Source organism: Neoarius graeffei, chromosome 12 (genome assembly GCF_027579695.1).
Source record: "Neoarius graeffei isolate fNeoGra1 chromosome 12, fNeoGra1.pri, whole genome shotgun sequence".
Classification (NCBI taxonomy): Eukaryota; Metazoa; Chordata; class Actinopteri; order Siluriformes; family Ariidae; genus Neoarius; species Neoarius graeffei.
The window spans coordinates 28350597-28374764 of NC_083580.1; the positions used below are offsets into that span (position 1 = coordinate 28350597).

Below are 24168 nucleotides of genomic sequence, written 5' to 3' on the forward strand. Positions count from 1 at the left end.
CCTGGTACGAGAAAGTGAATTGGCTAACAGCAAGTGACCCACATCAACAACAGTAAAAAGGCTACTTTAGTAATATGTCATGGATGGACCAAAAATATAGAATCTATTTAAAATGTTTATGCTGAGTATATTATATTGGAATATATGTTTTTCTGGATATGAATTAAACACAGCTACAATTTGGAAAACATTTTTAAACAAAAACACAGCCGAGGTCAATTTTTAAACAACATGCCACAATTTTAAAATATAAAATGTTAAAATATACCCCCCCCCCAACACCACCATCATGTATATTGGACAGTGGGCTAATGGGCCAAAAGAACCTGTTATTTCACAGTTTGTGACGCTGCCAACAATCAGCCAGATCAGAGGCAAGAGTATGGGCAAAATTGATGTGTTTTTTCTTTTAAAATCTGGAAATATCGTAACCGACCAGCCTCCCGTTTGAAAGACTACCAGCCGCCACTGATATATATATTTTCTCTTACTGTAAAACATCACTCTCACTTCCCAAGCCTCATGTACACACAGTACTTAAAACCACATAGTTTGTTTGTTTGTTTGTTTGTTTGAATGTAAAATTGCAACGTACACAAATAAATTGAAAAACAAACAGAATTTTTTTTGGGGGGAAAAAAAATTGTCATCAGGAAATGACATATCCCCCTGGCCCCCACATGAAACCATCCATCCATTATCTGTAGCCGTTTATCCTGTTCTACAGGGTCGCGGGCAAACTGGAGCCTATCCCAGCTGACTATGGCCGAGAGGCTGGGTACACCCTGGACAAGTCACCAGGTCATCGCAGGGCTGACACATAGACACAAACAACCATTCACACCTACAGTCAATTTAAAGCCACCAGTTAGCCTAACCTGCATATTTTTGGACTGTGGGGGAAACCGGAGCACCTGATGGAAACCCACGCAGACACTGGGAGAACACCAAACTCCACACAGAAAGGCCCTCGTCGGCCGCTGGGCTTGAACCCAGGACCTTCTTGCTGTGAGGCGACAGTGCTAACCACTACACCACCGTGCCACCCCCACATGAAACCCCGCTCCAAATTTTCCTAAGTTGAATTGGTTGCCATGGAAATACGGAAAAAATTTAAATCACAGAAATTCCAAAATGTCAAAAGGCACAACTCCTCTAGTCACTTAACATAACTGTCAGGTTTCGTGAAAAAAAATTCCTAATAGTTTTTGAGTTATGCTCTGGAAAATAAAAATGTTTACAGACAGACAGAGTGATAGCTATATCCCTCTGCATTATATGCTGGGGGGATAAAAACTTACAATAAACTAGTTGAATAAGTATGTACACCCCAACACTTATACTCTGTGAAGGCACCTATTGATTTTATTAAACCACTCAGTGTTTTTGAGTAAGAGTCTGTCAGCATGGCACATCTTGACTTAGCAATATTTTCCCACTGTTTCTTCCAAAACCATTCTAGATTCCTGTGCACAGCCCACCTCAGGTCACCCCACATATTTTTATTTGGATTCAGGTCTCGACTCTTACTAGACCCTTCAAAAACATTCATATTCTTTTGGTTAAGCCATTCCTTTGTTGATTTGGATGTATGCTTTGGGTCATTGTCATGCTGAAAGGTGAAACTCCTTTTCCTCTTCAGCTTACTAACAGTTGCCTAAATGATTTGCAGTAAAATCCGTTGGTATTTGCAGATGTTCATGATTCCCTCCACCTTGATAAAAGCCCTAGTTCTGGCTGAAGAAACACAGCCATAAGGCATGATGCTGCCACCACCATGCTTCACCATGGGAATGGTGTTCTTTTGGTGATGTGCTTTTTTGCAACAAACATATCTTTTGGAATTATGGAATGATTGTACATTTTGGAATAAATCATGAAATATCTTGGGTTCATACTGTCTGCAATGAAATAAAAGTCAATGAACTAGTATGTGGATGGTTGGATTTTTTTCTGCAGAGGAAGTGAATTAGAATAATTTGTTACAGATGTGGGTCTGTAATTTACCCAAAAGTCCCAGAGTCTTAGAGTCAGCCATCTGCAATTTTTTCTGCTCTTGGCAAAAATGCAAAGTTCAGCATTCCCATAATGCACTTCTGTCCGGTCGGCACTGCAGACAGGAAGTAGCGCTAATCCCTAAAGACCCACAATCCCCTGCTGTGGGGCTGGAAAAGTGAGACACAGAGAGAGCAGAGAAGTGGTGGGCATTCCTGTTGCTTTTGGCAGACAGTTTAAGGTGATAGTGTGTGTGTGAGAGAGAGACGGGGGGGGGGGGTTGAGAATGCCCAGATGTTAACAGTGGTGTGAGCCATTCTGCATGTATTTTGTGTGTGTGTGTGTGTGTGTGTGAGAGAGAGAGAGAGAGAGAGAGAGAGAGAGTTGTCCTTTTGGAACTTGCTCTCCTTTTGGCTCACTGCGGTTTGAGTTAATGTGTTCTCCTCTGCCCCCTGGTGGACAGGAGTTGAACTGTTCCCCACCATGAAAAGGAGCTGTGTCAGGTTGCGACTGTGTTTGTGTCTGTGTAAGATGATTTCACCTATTGATGTCTGTTGCTATATCTGGGACACCAGAAAGTTTTGACAAATAAGATGCCGTTTCAGAAGTCATCTCAATCCACCTGTTGTTCTCTCTCTCTCTCTCTCTCTCTCTCTCTCTCTCTCTCTCTCTCTTTCTATATGTGTGTGTGTGTGTGTGTGTAAATAAACAAAATTGTGAAAGTTTGCTTAAAATTAGAACAATTATCTACCAGTAGAGCAAAACTTTGTCAACTTTGAAATTAATACTAAAAATATCTAAAAATAGATTCAATCATTGTTGTCAGTTTATAACTGGAAATATTAGATCAGTTTGATAAATGTAACATAGTTTCCCTTTTTATGATGTAATTTTTTGCAGGGTTTTTTTTCTTTCTTGTGTATTCTATTCCCTGCAGACAAATGCACTCTCTCTCTCTTTTCTTTGGTTCGATAGCTGGCAGTGGGATGGGGTTGTCTCAGGAGCCCGTACACCGCTGGGTTTCACATTTCATGTCAATTTCTCATGATGCATTTCCATGTTTTACAATCCTTGGCGATCCTTCATGGAGGCAAAGTTGCTGTTTTTTTTTTTTCCAAGTCCTGGATTTGCTTGGACTACATCGTCTTACACAAATGCGCACTGGACAGTTGTAAATACAACCCCGATTCCAAAAAAGTTGGGACAAAGTACAAATTGTAAATAAAAACGGAATGCAATAATTTACAAATCTCAAAAACTGATATTGTATTCACAATAGAACATAGACAACATATCAAATGTTGAAAGTGAGACATTTTGAAATTTCATGCCAAATATTGGCTCATTTGAAATTTCATGACAGCAGCACATCTCAAAAAAGTTGGGACAGGGGCAATAAGAGGCTGGAAAAGTTAAAGGTACAAAAAAGGAACAGCTGGAGGACCAAATTGCAACTCATTAGGTCAATTGGCAATAGGTTATTAACATGACTGGGTATAAAAAGAGCATCTTGGAGTGGCAGCGGCTCTCAGAAGTAAAGATGGGAAGAGGATCACCAATCCCCCTAATTCTGCGCCGACAAATAGTGGAGCAATATCAGAAAGGAGTTCGACAGTGTAAAATTGCAAAGAGTTTGAACATATCATCATCTACAGTGCATAATATCATCAAAAGATTCAGAGAATCTGGAAGAATCTCTGTGCGTAAGGGTCAAGGTCGGAAAACCATACTGGGTGCCCGTGATCTTCGGGCGCTGCATCACATACGACGGCACTGCATCACATACAGGCATGCTTCTGTATTGGAAATCACAAAATGGGCTCAGGAATATTTCCAGAGAACATTATCTGTGAACACAATTCACCATGCCATCCGCCGTTGCCAGCTAAAACTCTATAGTTCAAAGAAGAAGCCGTATCTAAACATGATCCAGAAGTGCAGACGTCTTCTCTGGGCCAAGGCTCATTTAAAATGGACTGTGGCAAAGTGGAAAACTGTTCTGTGGTCAGACGAATCAAAATCTGAAGTTCTTTATGGAAATCAGGGACGCCGTGTCATTCGGACTAAAGAGGAGAAGGACGACCCAAGTTGTTATCGGCGCTCAGTTCAGAAGCCTGCATCTCTGATGGTATGGGGTTGCATTAGTGTGTATGGCATGGGCAGCTTACACATCTGGAAAGACACCATCAATGCTGAAAGGTATATCCAGGTTCTAGAGCAACATATGCTCCCATCCAGATGACGTCTCTTTCAGGGAAGACCTTGCATTTTCCAACATGACAATGCCAAACCACATACTGCATCAATTACAGCATCATGGCTGCATAGAAGAAGGGTCCGGGTACTGAACTGGCCAGCCTGCAGTCCAGATCTTTCACCCATAGAAAACATTTGGCGCATCATAAAACAGAAGATACGACAAAAAAGACCTAAGACAGTTGAGCAACTAGAATCCTGCATTAGACAAGAATGGGTTAACATTCCTATCCCTAAACTTGAGCAACTTGTCTCCTCAGCCCCCAGACATTTACAGACTGTTGTAAAGAGAAAAGGGGATGTCTCACAGTGGTAAACATGGCCTTGTCCCAACTTTTTTGAGATGTGTTGTTGTCATGAAATTTAAAATCACCTAATTTTTCTCTTTAAATGATACATTTTCTCAGTTTAAACATTTGATATGTCATCTATGTTCTATTCTGAATAAAATATGGAATTTTGAAACTTCCACATCATTGCATTCCATTTTTATTTGCAATTTGTACTTTGTCCCAACTTTTTTGGAATCAACGTTGTAATCTGAAGCTGTGTTTTCTTTTTAACTTACACAACACGTTACAGTGAGTCCCTTCTCTCAGGGTCTAAACTTGTGTTCTGCTGATACAAGGACAATTTTTTAATCAGATAACATTTATTAACCAATACACTTTCACATCCCAGTTAACCTTTCTGTCATTTCTGAGGCCGTTGTTTTTGCATGGCACATGCTACTATACAAATATTTACCCAAAACCAAGCAGAAAAAATGTAGCGGGGATAGGTATTATCCCACCAAATGAACTTTTTTTAATCAACAAAACTCTGAATGATGACTATCATCTCAGCACAGTGACATTCTTGTAATAAAATTCAATTATAATCATTATACTTAGATGTAGACTAATTAGATAAAACTTATATCCGAGTAGCATTACACTGTCAAACTAAAGAAGCTTTTTTTCTTTTACATTTTTAGCATCGTTTATTAAATATTATCGTTTATGAAAATGATATGGAATGTTTTATAATTTATTAAATGTGATTTACAGTAGCATATTAAATACATGCAGAGCTTCTAAATCTAATATTTTTTCTTTGGATGATATGTAATTGAAATATTTAAATAGAAAACAGAAACTGTGGATTTTTATAAGCATTTATAAATGCCCAAATTCTTATCAAAACTAAGTCCTGCAACACATATAGTATATATCACACATCTTAAATATCTTCAAGAGGCAGAGTGTGATTGGGGTGATTAGTTTTCTCTTATATGAATGCTATTCTACAAAATTTCTCTTGTGCTCTCGCAGCTGTCCCACATGTACACTGTGTGCTTGAGCTGTCTCGGGCATTTAGGATATTATTTGTGGTCTTATTGAAGGTTTTCCACCAGACCCCAATCTCCGCTAAGCCTCGAGAGCCTTCTGTTCCATGCCTTCTCTCTCTCTCTCTCTCTCTCTCTCTCTCTCTCTCTCTCTCTCTCTTTCTGTCCTCACTGACCCTTGTAAATCTTCCTCATTAGATCATGTGTATACGTGTATGTATGTATATGTGTGTGTACAAGTCTGTTCATGCCGGAATCTCAAAACATGTCAGTGCCTCCGTTAATCTTCACAGCTGAGCTTAAACTCACTGTGTTTTAAGCTGGGATGTCTTTGTATGGGAGCGTTTCCAAATGTCTTTATGCCAGAAAGTGTGTGTGCGCGCGCCCGCGCGGGATTCAGTAAACTGTTATAACTGAATAATAAACAGTCACAGAGTCAAGAGACGTGACTGAATGTAAGTCAGCTGCTCTGAGAGAATCATTGCAGTGTACATGTGCTCTGTGTATATGAATTTTCTGTGTGTGCACGCGCACTGCCCTGCAGTACCCATCAGAATGGCGCGTTCAGACTGAACGTGGTGAGAGTGTCAAAGCGACCGAAAGTCGTTAATTTTCTATGTGAGCCAGTGTCTCTCTGTGGCGAGCAGCTGCATTACTGTTGTCTTGGGCAGTGAAGGCATCCAAACTGAATAATAGTGCTGCTCAAACCGTTCCCAAGTTTATTGGAGGAGAAATGAATCATTGAGATGACGGATTTCTCCATTATGTATGATGTGTCCCTGGAGGCAACACTATTATATGCAACATTTTCACTCTTAAACATTTGTGTTTAAGCAGGAATGCAGTTCATTGGCTCAGACAACACTGATTTGACCAATTACAGTAATTAGCCACTAAACTACAGCTAGGACCAGGACCACAGCTACTTTAATGTAGGCTACACACAAAGACATTTAATTAATGTTAATTAAAGACCAAGGCTCGTAAACATGTTCTATAAACTGCATGCTAGTCACAGGTGGCATGGTGGTATAGTGGTTAGTACTGTCGCCTCACAGCAAGAAGGTCCTGGGTTCAAGCCCCGGGGCCGGCGAGGGCCTTTCTGTGTGGAGTTTGCATGTTCTCCCCGTGTCCGCGTGGGTTTCCTCCGGGTGCTCCGGTTTCCCCCACAGTCCAAAGACATGCAGGTTAGGTTAACTGGTGACTCTAAATTGACCGTAGGTGTGAATGTGAGTGTGAATGGTTGTCTGTGTCTATGTGTCAGCCCTGTGATGACCTGGCGACTTGTCCAGGGTGTACCCCGCCTTTCGCCCGTAGTCAGCTGGGATAGGCTCCAGCTTGCCTGCGACCCTGTAGAAGGATAAAGCGGCTAGAGATAATGAGATGAGATGAATTAAAGACCAAGGCTCGTAAACATGTTCTATAAACTGCATGCTCGTCACAGGTGGCATGGTGGTGTAATGGTTAGTACTGTCGCCTCACAGCAAGAAGATCCTGGGTTCGAGCCTAGTGGCTGATGGGGGCCTTTCTGTGTGGAGTTTGCATGTTCTCCCATGTCTGCGTGGGTTTCCTTCGGGTGCTTTGGTTTCCCCCACAGTCCAAAGACATGCAGGTTAGGCTAATTGGTGGCTCTAAATTGACCTTGAGTGTGAACGGTTGTTTGTTTCTATGTGTCAGCCCCACGATGATCTGGCAACTTGTTCAGGGTGTACCCCGCCTCTCGCCCATAGTCAGCTGGGATAGGCTCCAGCTTGCCCGCGACTCTGTAGAACAGGATAAGCGGCTACAGATAATGGATGGATGGATATCCTTAGTTTATTTTCTTACCAAACATGTAATCATAATTGTTCATTTTTTTCCTTCATCGATCAATTTCTTATCTTCACATTTTAAAACATTTCATGAGGTTAACTAATCAGTCGACACAAATATACCGGTTAACATGCGCTTGCTTTGCGACCCCTTTAAATAAAGTTTGCAAGACGAAGCATTCCAAATGAACTTGTACACTGTCAGAAACAGGGTTACAGCCAAGTGCTGTCCATTTATGTCCCCCAAGGTACAACCTACACTAATGTACCCCTTAAGGCTCATTATTGGACCTCAAGATAACTGTGTGTACCTTTTTATGGTCAAAAAGGTACATATATATTCCCAAGCAGTATATAAAGGGTACAGAAAAGTACCTTAGAGGGTACTGTCCCAGTGATAAGCTGTTGTACCCCTAAAGGCACAATAATGTACTTTATTTTCTGAGAGTGTAGCTGCCAATTTAATCTATGTCACAGAGCATCCACTAACTTCAAGAACATTGTTGAGAGGGCAGCCAGAGTGAATTTTAACACTCTTGCTGTGTTTGGTATAAATGTACCATAATCATTTTTGGATAATGTGTTGTAATAATCGTGTGTGTGTGTGTGTGTGAGAACATGTGCATCCTGTTCTCTCTCACCCTCTCAGCAGAAGTAATTATTTATTTATTTATTTATTTATTTCAGTTCAGTTGGTCGGGTTCAATGCCCGAACTGATGATCACATCATCAGTTTTTCTTTGGCTAATCAGACACAAGGTACGCCACCACTCTTGCCGGAGCGGTTGGGGGTTAGGTGCCTTGCTCAAGGGCACTTAAGTCAATCCTGCTAGTCTTTATTATTTATTAATTTATAAATTTATTTATTTACTTATTTATTTATTAAATGATATTTGGATAACAGATTTTTGGAATGAGTGCTTGACCAGCTGTTTCAAAGAATCACTTTCCAATACCGAGCATCCTTGAATTATTGGAATTATTACTTCCTGTTTTCTGGAAGTCGTACTTCATTTCAGTGTCGATTGTAACTGAGCTGGCATTGTTGAGAATTGCTAATTCATGCTAATCATCAAGCCATGTTAAGAAAAATAAATGCACTATTATTAATTGTGGGCGGCACGGTGGTGTAGTGGTTAACGCTGTCGCCTCACAGCAAGAAGGTCCAGGTTCGAGCCCCGTGGCCGGCGAGGGCCTTTCTGTGCGGAGTTTGCATGTTCTCCCCGTGTCCGCGTGGGTTTCCTCCGGGTGCTCCGGTTTCTCCCACAGTCCAAAGACATGCAGGTTAGGTTAACTGGTGGCTCTAAATTGACCGTGAGTGAGAGTGTGAATGGTTGTCTGTGTATGTGTCAGCCCTGTGATGACCTGGCGACTTGTCCAGGGTGTACCCTGCCTTTCGCCTGTAGTCAGCTGGGATAGGCTCCAGCTTGCCTGCGACCCTGTAGAACAGGATAAAGCGGCTACAGATAATGAGATGAGATGAGATTGTGAATGTGTAAATCCTCCCTGCAGAATAATGCTAAAGTTTTGGGATTTAATGTCAGCCAATTGCTAGTCGGCATTTGTTATTTGTTTGTTAGTTATTTTACTGTCCAGTCATTGAAAGATCATTGCTGCCATTGTGTTTACTTGTTTATTGTGTGTAGGTTATGTTGCATTCTGTGTTTCTGGTCATTGATTTGCGTTGTGTTCTTTCATGTTTTGTCTAAATGTTGTTTTTGTGCTCTTTTGTTTGCAGGGTGATATTCAGCAGCTGATGATTATAGCAGATCATCGTGCTGCGTATGACTACTGTGAACATTATAGCCCAGACTGTGAGGTTCCTGCCCAGGAGCAGCCACAAAACCAGGACCCCAACACAGACGAATATGTGAGTGTTTTCTTCATTCAGTCTCAAAACACTGATGAATATGTGAATGTTATATATGCATTCTAAAACAGCAAGCTCATATGAGTGCTCTTTCCAAATAGACTCCAAGGAGCAATAGCGATGCATTTGTTTTCATCGGACACACCATAATCTGTGATGAGGACAATTGCTGTACATTCTCTAAACATCCCTAACAGTCAACAAATATTTATGGTTTCTTTGGATATTCTCCAAGCACACACTTTTTATATAAATTTCTCAATATACTCTATTAAAAACACGAATATAAACATTTTCTGTTCATAATTCCAAACTACAAGCTTTCTCTACACTGTCACTAAAGACAGACAACTTTATGAAGCTCCCCATGAAGAGACAAATAGGCTAGTTTTCTTTAAACACTGACAAATACAGATGCGTATCCGCCAGAAAATTTCTAAACATTAACAAATACACAAGGATTTACTCTAAACACTCCAAGCAACTTTTTCGATCCAGTCTTAAATCACTGATGAGTTTTCTTTATACAGTGTGTAAACACAAGCAGATGGAAGTCTTCACCCCACACAGATTCTAAACACACTGTCTCTGTATAGTATTGTAACTTTAACTTAAATATGTACAGATTTATTTGCCTTTTGCATTGTAAGACACCTTACATTTTATGTCAGAATTCTTTTAAACAAACTAATTTTTCACCTGTAAATATTTTGATGTATTACAAAATAAAAAACGGGTAGCACAGCGGTGTAGTGGTAATCACTGTCGCCTCACAGCAAGAAGGTTCTGGGTTTGAACCTCATGGCCGACTGGGGCCTTTCTCTGTGGAGTTTGAATGTTTTCCTCATGCCTGTGTATTTCCTCTGGGTGTTCCAGTTTCGTCATACAGTCCAAAGACGTGCAGATTAGGTCACCTGGCTCCTCTAGACTGTCTGTAGATATAAATGTGTGTGTGAATGATTGTTTGCCCTGTGATAAGTTGGCGACCTGCCCAGGGTGTACCCCACCTCTCACCTGGAGTCAGCTAGGCTTAGCTACAGTTTCCCCATGACCCTGAGCGATAAGCAGTATAGATAATGGATCGATGGACAAAATACAAACTGACTGCACATTCATGAAATTTGTACACTTACAAATGTATTAAAAATAATATATTTCACTTAATTTTTTATTCAAAACTACAGGTTTTAAAAAGGTTTTAAAAAAAAAAGGTTGGTTCTGTTTTGCTGTCAGGGTAATTTTTCGAGCATGGTGTGGGTCCTTTTATCCCCTTACAGGGTAGAACCACTGCAAATCAATATAAAGTTACTGACTGATCACCATTATCCAATGACCAAACATGTCTATCCAAAATGACCCTCCCCCATCCACAAGGCACCATATAGTTTGATAAGTATGAACAATTATGGAAATCATATGCTATGGCCTTCCCAGTCACCAGATCTTATCCCAATTGAACACCTACATTGCAAAAAAAAAAAAGTAATTTAAGCAAGTGAAAATATTTTGAACATAGTCAAATGTATTCAGGATTTCCTATTAGAAGATTACAATAAACCAAATATAAGATTATTAAACCTATTTCTAGACATGTATTCATTTTTAGCTTGAAATGGACCTTCTTATTTCTGGAAATAAGTCAAGTTTATTTTTATAGCGGTTTTAACAATAGACATTGTCGCAAAGCAGCTTTACAGAATTTTAATGACTTTAAACGTGAGCTAATTTTATCCCTAATCTATCCCCAATGAGCAAGCCTGTGTCGACGGTGGCAAGGAAAAACTCCCTCAGACGACATGAGGAAGAAACCTCAAGAGGAACCAGACTCAAAAGGGAACCCATCCTCATTTGGGTGATAACAGACAACGTGATTATAACATGTTTACAAGTTTTAATATGAAGTCTGTTTCGTTGATGTTATGACTCTTCATTGATGGAAACTTGAGTGCAAAACTGTTCATGACAACTGCAGTCCTAAAGTTAGTAAGTCAACTGTAGTCCTTGGCCATAAAACCATTACTGTAAGTCAAGTCAAGTTTATTTGTATAGCGCTTTTAACAATAAACATTGTCTCAAAGCCGCTTTACAGAATTTGAATGACTTAAAACATGAGCTAATTTTATCTCTAATCTATCCCCAATGAGCAAGCCTGTGACAACAGTGGCAAGGAAAAACTCTCTCAGACAACATGAGGAAGAAACCTTGAGAGGAACCAGACTCAAAAGGGAACCCATCCTCATTTGGGCAACAACAGACAACATGACTATAACATTAACAGTTTTAACATGAAGTCAGTTTCATTGATGTTATATCTCTTCATTGATGGAAACTTGAATGCAAAACTGTTCATGACAACTACAGTCCTAAAGTTAGCAAGTCAACTGTAGTCCTCAGCCATAAAAGCATTACTGTAAGGCAGGTCCGAGGAGCAGAAGAGGTGAGCATCTCGATCTCAGGATTGACATGTAACTCAGAGGGACAGACGGGGGGGAACAACACAGAGAGAAAGCACAGGTTGTTAGGTATGCCCAATGTCACCTGATGAGTAGGAACAGTATATATTTTGCGCTGAGTGCAAGCAGGGACTCCGGCAAAACTAACTATGACAGCATAACTAAAAGGGGAGAGCCAGAAGGTAACACAGGCATGAGGGCACCCCGGGTCATAAAGCAGCCAGCCACTACACTGTCAACAAACTTGAGTGAGCAAGTGAGTGGGGGACTGACAGCATCCATACATCCCAGTTTACCAAAACACTCTGTCTGAGGACCCTTCAGATCTACTCCTTTACCTCATAAACATGATTAACAAAAGGCTTGACTAAACAGGTATGTTTTCAGCCTAGACTTAAATGCTGAGACTGTGTCTGATTCCCGAACATTACTTGGAAGGCTGTTCCATAACTGTGGGGCTTTGTAAGAAAAGTTTCTGCCCCCGGCATAGCCTTCACTATATGAGGTACCAGCAGATAGCCTGCACCTTTTGATCTAAGTAGACATGGCGAGTCATGAAGGACCAGAAGTTCGCTCAGGTACTGTGGCGCAAGACCATTCAGTGCTTTAAAGGTCAATAGTAGTATGTGGCAGCGGGGGCATGGCCAAGCAGCAGTCTGTGAATGGAGGGTAGGGTCGGGGAAGGTAAGTGGCTAAGTCATTCCACCTGCTGTCAATTAGTGTGTGTGTGTGTGTCACTGTTTGTTACAGGGACGGAGCATAAAAGGAGAGAGAGAGCAGAGGAAGGGAGCTCTCTCCCCAACCACAATGCATGTGTGTGTGAGTGAACAAACGAACGAACGAACGAACGATAGATAGATAGATAGATAGATAGATAGATAGATAGATAGATAGATAGATAGATAGATAGATAGATAGATAGATAGATAGATAGCTGAAAAGCTCAATAAAGGTTTGGATAAACATCAACTCTCGCCTGCCGTGCTTCTGTGCTCCACTCACATCAGGAAGTGTTACATAGTATTTTATAAACAATACGACATTTGATTGGGAGCCAATGCAGTGTCGATATGACGGGTGATGTGGTCATATTTTCTAGTTCTAGTAAGGACTCTTGCTGCTGCATTTCGAACTAACTGGAGCTTGTTTATGCACTTATTGGAATATCCAGACAGTAAGGCATTACAATAATCCAACCTGGAGGTAACAAAAGCATGAACTAGTTTTTCTGCGTCATGTAGTGACATTAAATTGCTTATCTTCATAATTTTTCTGAGATGAAAGTAAGCTATCCGGGTAATGTTATTGATATGAGTTTTGAATGAAAGACTAGGGTCAGTAATCACTCCGAGGCCTTTTACTGCTGCACATGAAGAAACAGAAAGGCCATCCAGAGTTACTGTATAATCAGAAAACCTACTTCTAGCTGCATATGGTCCTAGTACAAGCACAGTACTTCTGTCTTGTCAGAGTTAAGCAGAAGGAAGTTAATAAGCATCCAGTGTCTAATGTCCTTTACACATTCCTCAATTCTATTAAGCTGGTGTCTCTCATCAGGTTTTGCAGAAACATACAACCGTGTGTCATCAGCATAACAGTGGAAACTAATACCAGGCTTATGAATAATATCACCCAGAGGTAACATATATAAAGAAAAAAGCAGTGGGCCTAAGACAGAACCTTGTGGAACACCAAACTTTACTTCAGTATGTCTAGAAAAATCACCATTTACATCAACATACTGATAGTGATCAGTTAAATAAGAGCTGAGCCAGGAGAGGGCCATTCCCTTAACTCCCACAACATTTTGTAGTCTATCCTGGAGAATAGAATGGTCAATGGTATCAAATGCTGCACTTAAGGTCAAGCAACACAAGCAGTGAGACACAGCCCTGATCAGACGCCAATAGTAGGTCATTTACTACTTTAACCAGTGCTGTCTCAGTGCTATGATGAGGTCTAAATCCTGACTGATACATTTCATGGACATTATTCCTTTGTAAATATGAGCATAACTGCTGTGTGATAGCTTTTTCTAGGATCTTGGAGATAAAGGGGAGGTTTGATATTGGCCAATGAGCTGGCAGGGATCAAGATCGAAATAAAATATAGAAATAAGCAAAAAAATCAGTAGAACAGGTCTTTTCATCCCTCCAGTACAGTTCCAGATACATGTAGAAGTGATACGAAGGCACACTGAATCTGTTCTGGTGGCTTGTGGTGATACACTTTATGTTGTCCTTTTTTTTTCTCTAATTTGTCACCGCTTTGCCATAGTGGACATTATGGAAGTTGAAAGCAACATACTGAAGACAGAATTAAATATTTTGGATTACTGTATTCACTCTGCTAGCATGTAATAATGAACACAATGTTGCTGAGGACATGGAAATTACTCACACTGTTTTCTGTGCATTTACTCTTGTTAGGGTTTTGCTGGGATTCAAACCTGGTTCCCTGGTGTGATAATCCAACAAACCCCCACTAGGCCACCAGGGGGATGACTCAAATGCAGAGGCGTGAGGCGGAAGTAGAAAAAGTATCAAAAGGTTTATTTACGATATTTACAAAAAATCCAAAAAGTATAATCCAAAACGCTCAGAAGATCTTAAGGGAAAAAATAAAAAATCCAAAAGTTCAAAGTCAAAACAAAAGCCAAAAAAACTAGAAAAGAAAAGGCAAAAATACCAAACGCTCAGAAGATTCACAAAGTCAAAAAACAAAATCCACAAATTCCAAAAGAAAGCAAAAATACAAAGAACACAAGGACATGGACGAGGAAATCGGAACAGAGGTAACTGGAGCTTAAACATAACAGCACAAAGACTCTGTGACAAGAGGACTGAACTCAGGGGGTATAAATACACAAAATAAATTGGAAACAGGTGACACTAATGAAAACAGGCAATCAACACCAACCCAAAGCACAGGACACAGTGGCGACCTCTAGAGGCCAAAACAAACATAGACAAAAAACAGGAAATAACAGCGGCCTCTAGAGGCCAAAACAGTCCCAGTCCTAACAGGACCCCCCCCCCCCCCCCAGGAGCGTCTCCTGACGTTCCCAGGGCGATCCGGATGGACCGAATGGAACTCCCGACACAGTTCTTTATCTAAGACATCCCGAGCGGGAACCCAGCAGCGCTCCTCAGGACCATAGCCCTCCCCAGTCCACAAGATATTGCAGCCTGCCGCGGACCCGGCGGGAGTCAAGCAGGCGATGCACGGTGAACACAGTCTGACCCTGGAAGATGCGGGGGGGTGGGGGGTTCCTAGGGGCAGGGGCATACGTGGACGTCAGTACGGGCCGCAACAGGGAAACATGGAATGTGGGGTTGATCCTCAGAGTCCGGGGCAACTGGAGCCGGTAGGAGACAGGGTTCACCCTGCGCACCACCTTGAAGGGGCCAATGTAGCGAGGAGCCAGCTTGCGGTTCTCCACCCGCAGCGGAAGGTCCTTAGTGGACAGCCAAACCCGCTGCCCAGGGCGGAAAGCGTGGGCAGGTCTTCTATGGCGGTTGGCCTGAGTCTGGTTGGTTCTGGAGGTCTGGATGAGGGTCTTCCTGACCTTGCTCCAGGTCTTGCGACACCGTCTCACATATTGGTTGACCGAGGGCACCCCCGCGTCCTCCTCCTGGTCCGGGAACAGAGGTGGCTGGAACCCGAATTGGCACTGGAATGGCGACAGCTTGGTGGCCGATGACTGCAGGGTGTTGTGGGCGTACTCTGCCCATGGCAGCCAGGTGCTCCACGATGTCGGGTTATCCATAGCCAGGCCTCGCAGGGTGGTTTCCAGGTCCTGGTTGAGCCTCTCCGTCTGACCATTGGACTGTGGGTGAAACCCAGAGGAGAGGCTGGCAGTGGCTCCGATGACCTTGCAGAACCCGTGCCACACTCGGGAGGAGAACTGGGGCCCTCGGTCTGAGACGATGTCCTGTGGGAGACCAAAGACTCGGAAGACATGATTAAAAATAAGTTTCGCTGTTTCAAGAGCAGAAGGGAGTTTGCACAGTGGTATGAAGCGGCAGGCTTTCGAGAATCTGTCGACTAAAACCAAAATGACAGTGTTACCTTGAGACTCAGGGAGACCCATGATGAAGTCGACTGCCACGTGGGACCAGGGACGCCGGGGAATGGTCAGAGGATGCAGGAGACCCTGGGGACGCTGTCACGGGTTCTTGGTTCTGGTGCAGACCTCACAGGACAGGACAAATGACCTTACTTCCTTCTCCATGTTAGGCCACCAGAAGCGTCTTTTCAGGAAGTCCAGGGTCCTCCGAGCTCCCGGGTGGGCGGTGAGAGGGGAAGAGTGACCCCACTGGAGAACCTTGGCCCAGGCTTGATGTGGGACGTACAAGAGGCCCGGTGGCCCCGTCCCAGGACCGAGGTCCTGGCGTTGGGCTCGTCGGACGGCCTCCTCAATACCCCAGCGGACAGGGGCCACAATCCGGGACACAGGGATGATAGGCCCGACTTCACTCTCCCTGTTAGTGGCAGAGAACAGCCTGGACAGTGCGTCAGGTTTGGTGTTCTTGGAGCCGGGGCGGTACGAAAGGGTGAAGTCAAACCGACTGAAAAACAGGGCCCACCTAGCCTGTCGTGGGTTCAGTCTTTTGGCTTGCTGGAGGTACTCCAGGTTCTTGTGGTCAGTCCAAACCAGGAATGGATGTTGCGCTCCCTCCAGCCAGTCCCTCCAGCCAGTGCCTCCACTCCTCAAGGGCCAATTTGACCGCTAGCAGTTCTCGATCCCCCACATCGTACCGGGACTCCGCAGGACTCAGGCGGTGGGAGAAGTAAGCGCAGGGGTGCAGCTTTCCTTCCGAACGTTGAGAGAGCACCGCACCGACACCACTGTCCGAGGCGTCCACCTCTACGATGAATGGTTGGGAGGTGTCCGGGAGGACCAGAATGGGTGCCGTGCAGAAGCGATCCTTGAGGTGTTTGAACGCCTTTTCCGCCTGAGGTGACCAGACATAAGATCCACCTGTCCCTTTGGTGAGGTCCAACATGGGTGCTGCTACAGAACTAAAGTTCCTGATAAACTTGCGGTAGAAGTTAGCAAATCCTAAGAACCGCTGAACCTCTTTGACGGACTTGGGAGTGGGCCAGTCCCGGACGGCCAGGGTCTTGGCTGGGTCCATTTGGAGCTGGCCTGTCCGTACAATAAAACCCAGAAAGGAGACCTCGGGAACATGAAATTCGCATTTCTGGGCCTTGGCGAACAGATTGTTCTGTAGCAGCTTCTGGAGAACCTGGCGGACATGGTGGCGGTGCTCCTGCACGGTCTTGGAAAAGATAAGGATGTCGTCGAGGTAGGCAAAAACGTACAGGTTAATCATGTCCCTCAAGACGTGGTTGATTAGGGCCTGAAAAACAGCTGGTGCGTTGGTGAGTCCGAAGGGCATCACCTGGTATTCGTAGTGCCCAGACGGGGTGTTAAAGGCAGTCTTCCACTCGTCTCCCTGTCGGATACGGATGAGGTGGTATGCATTCCGTAGGTCCAACTTGGTGAAGACGGTGGCGCCTTGGAGCAGGTCGAAAGCAGTGGACATCAGCGGAAGGGGATATCGGTTGCGCACAGTGATCTTGTTCAGGCCCCTGTAGTCAATACATGGTCGGAGCCCCCCAACCTTCTTGCCGACAAAGAAGAAGCCGGCACCAGCAGGTGAGGTGGAGGGTCGAATGAACCCAGAGACCAGGGCATCTTTGAGGTATTCCTCCATGGCCTTGCATTCTGGCTGAGAGAGGGAAAACAGTCTGCCACGAGGAGGGGTAGTCCCAGGGAGCAAGTCGATGGCACAGTCGTAGGCCCGGTGTGGAGGAAGAATGGCGGCCCTGCTCTTGCTGAAGACCTCCTTGAGATCCCAGTACTCTGTGGGAACTTGAGATAACTCGGTGAGATCAGGGGGCTCGGCAGGAGACACAGGAGAGCTAGAGAGCAGACGAGGCATGGCATGCAGGGCCCCATTCCACAACCTGGCTTGTTACCCAGTCTATGCGAGGGTTGTGGCGAGTAAGCCAAGGAAGACCTAGAATAACTGGGAACTCAGGTGAAGGAATCAGGTGCAGGGATATTTCTTCCTTGTGACCTTGAGACTGGAGGAAGACTGGAGAAGTAACTTGGGTGACTCTTCCATCACCTAACGCTTGGCCATCGAGGGCAGACACAGACAGTGGGACTTCAAGAGGTGCAGTCGGGACATTGATACTTTGAGCGAAGTGAATATCCATAAAGTTCCCAGCCGCCCCTGAGTCTAACAAAGCTTGACAAGAGTGGACAGACTCACCCCAGGAGATGGAGACCGGGATGTAGATTCCTTGGCCAGGGATTCCGGGAGAGAGGGTAGGCCCCGTCACAACCCTCCCTCGGCTGGACGGGGCGGTCCTTTTCCCGAGAGTTCGGGACATGATGCTCGGAAGTGACCAGGCTTGCCACAGTAGATGCAGCACTTGTCCCTCCTTCTGCGCTCCCTCTCAGATGCGGAGAGGCGAGTACAACCCACTTGCATGGGCTCTGGACAGTCACTGGAGGAGGTAGACGGGCTCCAGGTAGAGGTAGGGAGGCTGGGGGGGGCTCAGGACTTGGCATGAATCTGCAACGCTTCCTCCTTGCCGGATGGACATGAGCTTTCTGGCTGCGTCGGTACTGATGTCCGCCTGGTCGAAGACCCGAAGCATCTCTTCAGTAAATAGTTCAAAATCAGAGCACTCGGGTCCCCATCTCTGCCAGATAGCTGTTGCCCAAGCTCGTGCCTTACCAGCTAACAAGGTTATCACAAAGGCGATCTTGCGGCGATCCGTAGTGTAGGTGGTAGGCTGTAGCTCAAAGGTGAGTTGGCACTGGGTAAGGAACTCCCGGCACTCACCGTCATACCTCTGTGGTGCAGGAAGGCTGGGTTTGCGAGGTGAAGGAGACAGTGTGGCAGGCACTGGAGCAGGAACAGGATGAGGAGATGCAGGCAGAGGTGTCAGCTGTGCCAGGGTTTTCCCAATTTGCTGAAGCAGTTCCTCGTGGCAAGCAAGGGCCTCACGTTGGCTGGTGAGCATTCGTCCATGAGCTTCCATGGTCACTCTGAAGCGTGTTAAAGCTGCCATAATTCCCTGAAGGTTGGCCGCGTAGACAGTTGAAGCAGCCTCTGCTGAGTCGGTCATGACAGAGTCTTTCTGTTAGGGTTTTGCTGGGATTCGAACCTGGTTCGCTGGTGTGATAATCCAGCAAACCCCCACTAGGCCACCAGGGGGATGACTCAAATGCAGAGGCGTGAGGCGGAAGTAGAAAAAGTATCAAAAGGTTTATTTACAATATTTACAAAAAATCCAAAAAGTATAATCCAAAATGCTCAGAAGATCTTAAGGGAAAAAAATAAAAAATCCAAAAGTTCAAAGTCAAAACAAAAGCCAAAAAAACTAGAAAAGAAAAGGCAAAAATACCAAACGCTCAGAAGATTCACAAAGTCAAAAAACAAAATCCACAAAGTCCAAAAGAAAGCAAAAATACAAAGAACACAAGGACATGGACGAGGAAATCGGAACAGAGGTAACTGGAGCTTAAACATAACAGCACAAAGACTCCGTGACAAGAGGACTGAACTCAGGGGGTATAAATACACAAAATAAATTGGAAACAGGTGACACTAATGAAAACAGGCAATCAACACCAACCCAAAACACAGGACACAGTGGCGACCTCTAGAGGCCAAAACAAACATAGACAAAAAACAGGAAATAACAGCGGCCTCTAGAGGCCAAAACAGTCCCAGTCCTAACAACTCTAGTCTGCTGTTGCCTTTAAAGTGTTTTCATGGGTTGGTCAGTAATGAAATTTATGTGATGAAGTGTTACAGACAAAAACTATTGTCAAAATGTAAATCATAATGATGGGAAAAGCTAAAACCTGTGTGTCTGTGCTATATGCCTGCCTACTGCCAGTAAGATTACTGCCAGTAATTACCTATTGCTTATCAGTTTTAGTTATAAGAACATACAGCTGTTGAGATCACTGATGTCTATATATGTACTGTATGTGCAATCATATGTATATTTATGCCTCTGCCACTAGGTATTGGAAGTATTATGTTTTCAATTTGACCGTGTGTCTGTCCATGTGTCCGTCCAAGATTCTTGTTACCGTGGTATCTCAAGAATGAGTGGTTGAATGTTTGTAGGATTTATATTAAATTATCCTTGTAGGCAGCAGATTTTGGAATTAATCCAAACATAGTCAAGGTCACAGCACAGTCAAATGTCTGAAATAGTTTTGATTCATTATCTTGCTTCCTGTTTGAAGTACCCTGCAACCCCGCTATAACAAACTCTTTTACTGCAGACTTTTGCATGTAACAAACTAAGTTCATGTCCCTCGCCTTTAGTGGCAATGGGTCGGAGGCTTCAAAAAACATCACTGTTTCATGTCCACGCACGTTTGCACTGTGCACTCCAATGCCATTAGGATTAATTACTATGCACCTGTTCCAGATTGGAGTGCAATCACAGCGCACGCTTATAAGGACCCTCTAAACACACAGACTTGGTGAAGTATACTTGGCTGTACCTATTGTCTCACTTTACCAAGCTTTGGATCTTGTGTTGCCTTTCTGGTTTTGCCTTTGTTTTTTTGTATTTGGACTCTGCCTTTTGTCTTTGCCTCTGCCATTCTGTTTGTGCCTCGCTCAACCACTGCCTGAGTTATGACCCTGCCTTTGTCTTATGTTTTTGAACTGTTTGCCTACCTGTTTGTAAGTAAACACTCTTCCTGCAATTACATCCATGATTCACCTGCTTACATGACACACTGAGCCATGTGTTCCTCAAGGAATCAAGTCAGCAGTCAAGTTAACAATACGTGTTAACACCATAAAACAAAGACTTAACTAGCCTAGCTTGGGTGTCAGTCATTAACAGTTATCGAGAATGGTGATCAAAAGATAGGTAAAAAGACAAAATGACTGCTGATACCACTAAACTTAACACCTAGTTAAAGCACACCAGCAGTGTTTTTATATCCCCCGTCCAGCCCTGTGGTGTGACATAAATTACATTATTGGTGATTTGCAACACATGAATGAACTGAATGGTGAAGATTTAGAAAACCCAGTGAGTCAGTGGGTGGACACTGACAATACACTGGTAACCGCTATCATTTCCACAACAGATGAAGAACACATTCCCTCTGTTAGTGATCCTTTAACTCAGTCAATGAGCTGCGATAGTGACTTGGAAGGAGAAATTTGTGATAAGGAGAATGTGCCTAAATTTTTACATACAACGTGAGTGTTTGGTGTGACATGTGGCTCAATTTCAGTATTACAAACTTTTCAGTATAACAAACTACTTGGACATTTCCCGAGGAGTTCAATATAGCAGGGTTGCAATGTATATTTTAAGGGTATTTCAGATATAAAATTAGTAACAGTAAGAATTAGACTCCATTAACTTAATATGAATATATTGTTAGAAACAATGTGGTTAGAAAAGACATTCATTTTCATTCAGAAGTAAGAAAATTACATAGCATTAGAGCAGCCCACTTGGTTTTGACTTGCTTGTTGTTTTAACCCCAGTTAAAAAATAAACTGATTTCACTCACTTGTAGGACATGTAAAGTTAGTGCCTACTAAAGTCAATGTTAAACATCAATCATCATTCAGTTCAAATCATCATTTTTTTCTAAAAATTTTTTTTTAATAAAAGCAGCATGGTGATGTAGTGGTTAGCACTGTCGCCTCACAGCAAGAAGGTTCTGGGTTTGAGCCCAATGGCCGACGTGGGCCTTTCTGTGTGGAGTTTGCATGTTCTCCCATGTCTGCGTGGGTTTCCTTCGGGTGCTTTGGTTTCCCCCACAGTCCAAAGACATGCAGGTTAGGATAATTGGTGGCTCTAAATTGACCGTAGGTCTGAATGTGAGTGTGAATGGTTGTTTGTCTCTATGTGTCAGCCCCGTGATGATCTGGCAACTTGTTCAGGGTGTACCCCACCTCTCGCCCATAGTCAGCTGGGTTAGGCTCCAGCTTGCCTGCAACCCTGCACAGGATAAGCGATTATGGATGGATGGATGGATATTTTTAATAAATCACGTTTATTTTTTAATAACTTCACTAATGATCATAGTGTTCCATTAATAATGGTGTGGTTTTCTAAACAACAAACTTAAAGCGAGATTGCCTTTCGATTTCATAAAATCTGTGAAATCTAGTTCCCTCTGAAATTTGGTCATTGTGATATGTTTTTATTTCCATAATGTCTCACAAAATATCAGGCCATTCTGTGGCTGGGAAGTTATTTAATTTGAGGGGATTCCCTAGCAAATAATGTGCATGAAATCGCTCACTTCGCGCAGTCAAGCAGACAGAGGAAGTCCGTGTGCACATGCGCAGGTTTACCTTTGACTGTGCACTGTTACATCATTCTGTCGCTAAACGAATAGCTGATCACACCGAGGTGCTTCCACATTTCATTTGCACATTCGCGTCCTCCATTTTCTCTCCTGTTTCAAATTTGTATCCCACAATGCCTTGTGCAAACAGGGAAAGCCCACCACATGATGCATGGCGTAGTATCTTGAATTGGATCAGGGATGAGTGGGAGACGGATGAAAGTGCAGAAGATAGTTTATTATTAAGAAAGTCAAAACAGGCAGACAATCCAAATTAGCGAGCATCAATCGAGAAACGGTGAAACAGGCAATAGGTCGAGCAAGGCACAAACAGACTATCAAAGACCAGGCAGGAAACAAACATGAGAAGCAGGAAATCAGGGCTCGGGAAACCAAGAGAAGCAAACAGGAACTAAGGCTCGGTAATGTGTCAGCAATGTAACGCAATACTTAGCGATCTGCAAGTGTTTTCCAAGTCCTTATCTAGGTGCACTGATTGTGCCTTAATCCTGTGCAAGTGTGAGTCATTTACTGCATGCGAGAGTCCGCTTGGCACACACGCTGCCAAGAGCGCGCCTGAGAGTCAGTTTGATGCACGCGCCACGGCATGCAGGCGTGTCAAGTAAATATGGTCCTTGTGAAATTTAAGGGACCATTAATTATTAATTATATCATAATACAGTCCCCTGCAAAAGTACTGGACCAATTAGTAGAAACATGTTGGTGTATAGAGGTTTTCGACCTACGTGACCGTTGCCATGTCAACAAGTAGCCGGCGCCATTTTGACTGTGGGTGCAATCAGTTAATAATTGAAATTAAGTGATCAATCTCGTTAAATCAGTCTCATTAAGTTTGAAGGTTAATAATTAAAATGAATCAATCCCATTGAATCGTTTTCTTTGACTCATTTGAATTGAATCATACCATAGAATCAGTCTCATTTAGTGAATCGTTCAATGAATCGTTTAGTGAATCGTTCAATGAATCATTTAGTGAATCATACCAATGAATCATTTAGTGAATCATTTTGTGAATCACACCATTAATCCTGGTGCTTAATAATAAATTACCAGACAGCTAGATTATGGTATATTTCCAAATTATTACAATCACTTGCCACATTACATAACTTTTATATGCACCCTTTTGAATTCGAGGGAGATTGGGGACTTCATATATTGTTCACACAAATAAACACAGTTTGTTTAATAAATGAATTTATTATAACAAAGATAAAAATAATAAATCAATATATACAAGCAGTGAGGTGTATATACATGTGTGGTGTGCGTGTATGGCCTAGCTTGTTGCTAGCTAAAACAAAGGAATGTTATCTAAGTAGAACAAAGGATTAGCTCTGTTGCTTGTGTGTGTGTGTGTGTGTGTGTGTGTGTGTGTGTGTGTGTGTGTGTGAGACCTAGCTTGTTGCTAGCTAAAACAAAGGAATGTTATCCAAGTAGAACAAAGGATTAGCTCTGTTGCTAATGTGTGCTTGTTTGTGTGTGGGAAGGACTCGACCATATGTTTAGCCTCGTGTAGCTAACTACGTGGTGGAGGCCTAGATTAGCCTTGTGTTGCTAGTGTGTGTTTGTGAAAGGCCCTATGGCCTAGTTAAAGTGTGTTTGTTAGGCCTGGTGAGGCCTACTGAGCACGTGTTGCTAAAGACAAAGGGAAGCTGTCTAAAGTGTATCAGGCCTGGTCAGGCCTGTTGAGCACGTGTTTTCTCAGTAACAAAAAGATTCCACACTCATAACATTACCAAACTCACTGAAACCTTGATAAGGTCAAAATGTATGATAAGGAAATTAGTGTTAGTCAGAATAAGAGAGAGAGAAGGAGCATGCGCAGCCTATCTATTAAACAGTTGAGAGAACATAGAACCAAAATAAATCAACACGCTGCATGTCTAACAGTGTAACAGATAAACCTGGGTTTAAATTCACACTATTCCAATAAAAGCAAATTCCTAAGACTATCTTAATTATGCCCAAATGCCAAAATCTTACTTAATCCTGCCTTTAGCAAGATATGAAGAACTATTCGCCGGTGTAGTCTCGGGCCTCGCCGTGGGAGCATGTGAGCC

General features: G+C 43.2%; 1 protein-coding gene across 2 annotated transcripts in view; it reads left to right on the plus strand.

Moving 5' to 3' along the window:
* The window catches only part of col5a1 (procollagen, type V, alpha 1), a 278601-nt gene that overhangs the window by 128107 nt on the left and 126326 nt on the right, over positions 1 to 24168 (plus strand). For both annotated transcript variants that reach the window (XM_060935757.1, XM_060935758.1), the window contains exon 5: positions 9128 to 9259. In XM_060935757.1, coding sequence (XP_060791740.1) covers positions 9128 to 9259 — 132 coding nt within the window. The remainder of the gene's footprint in view (positions 1 to 9127; positions 9260 to 24168) is intronic.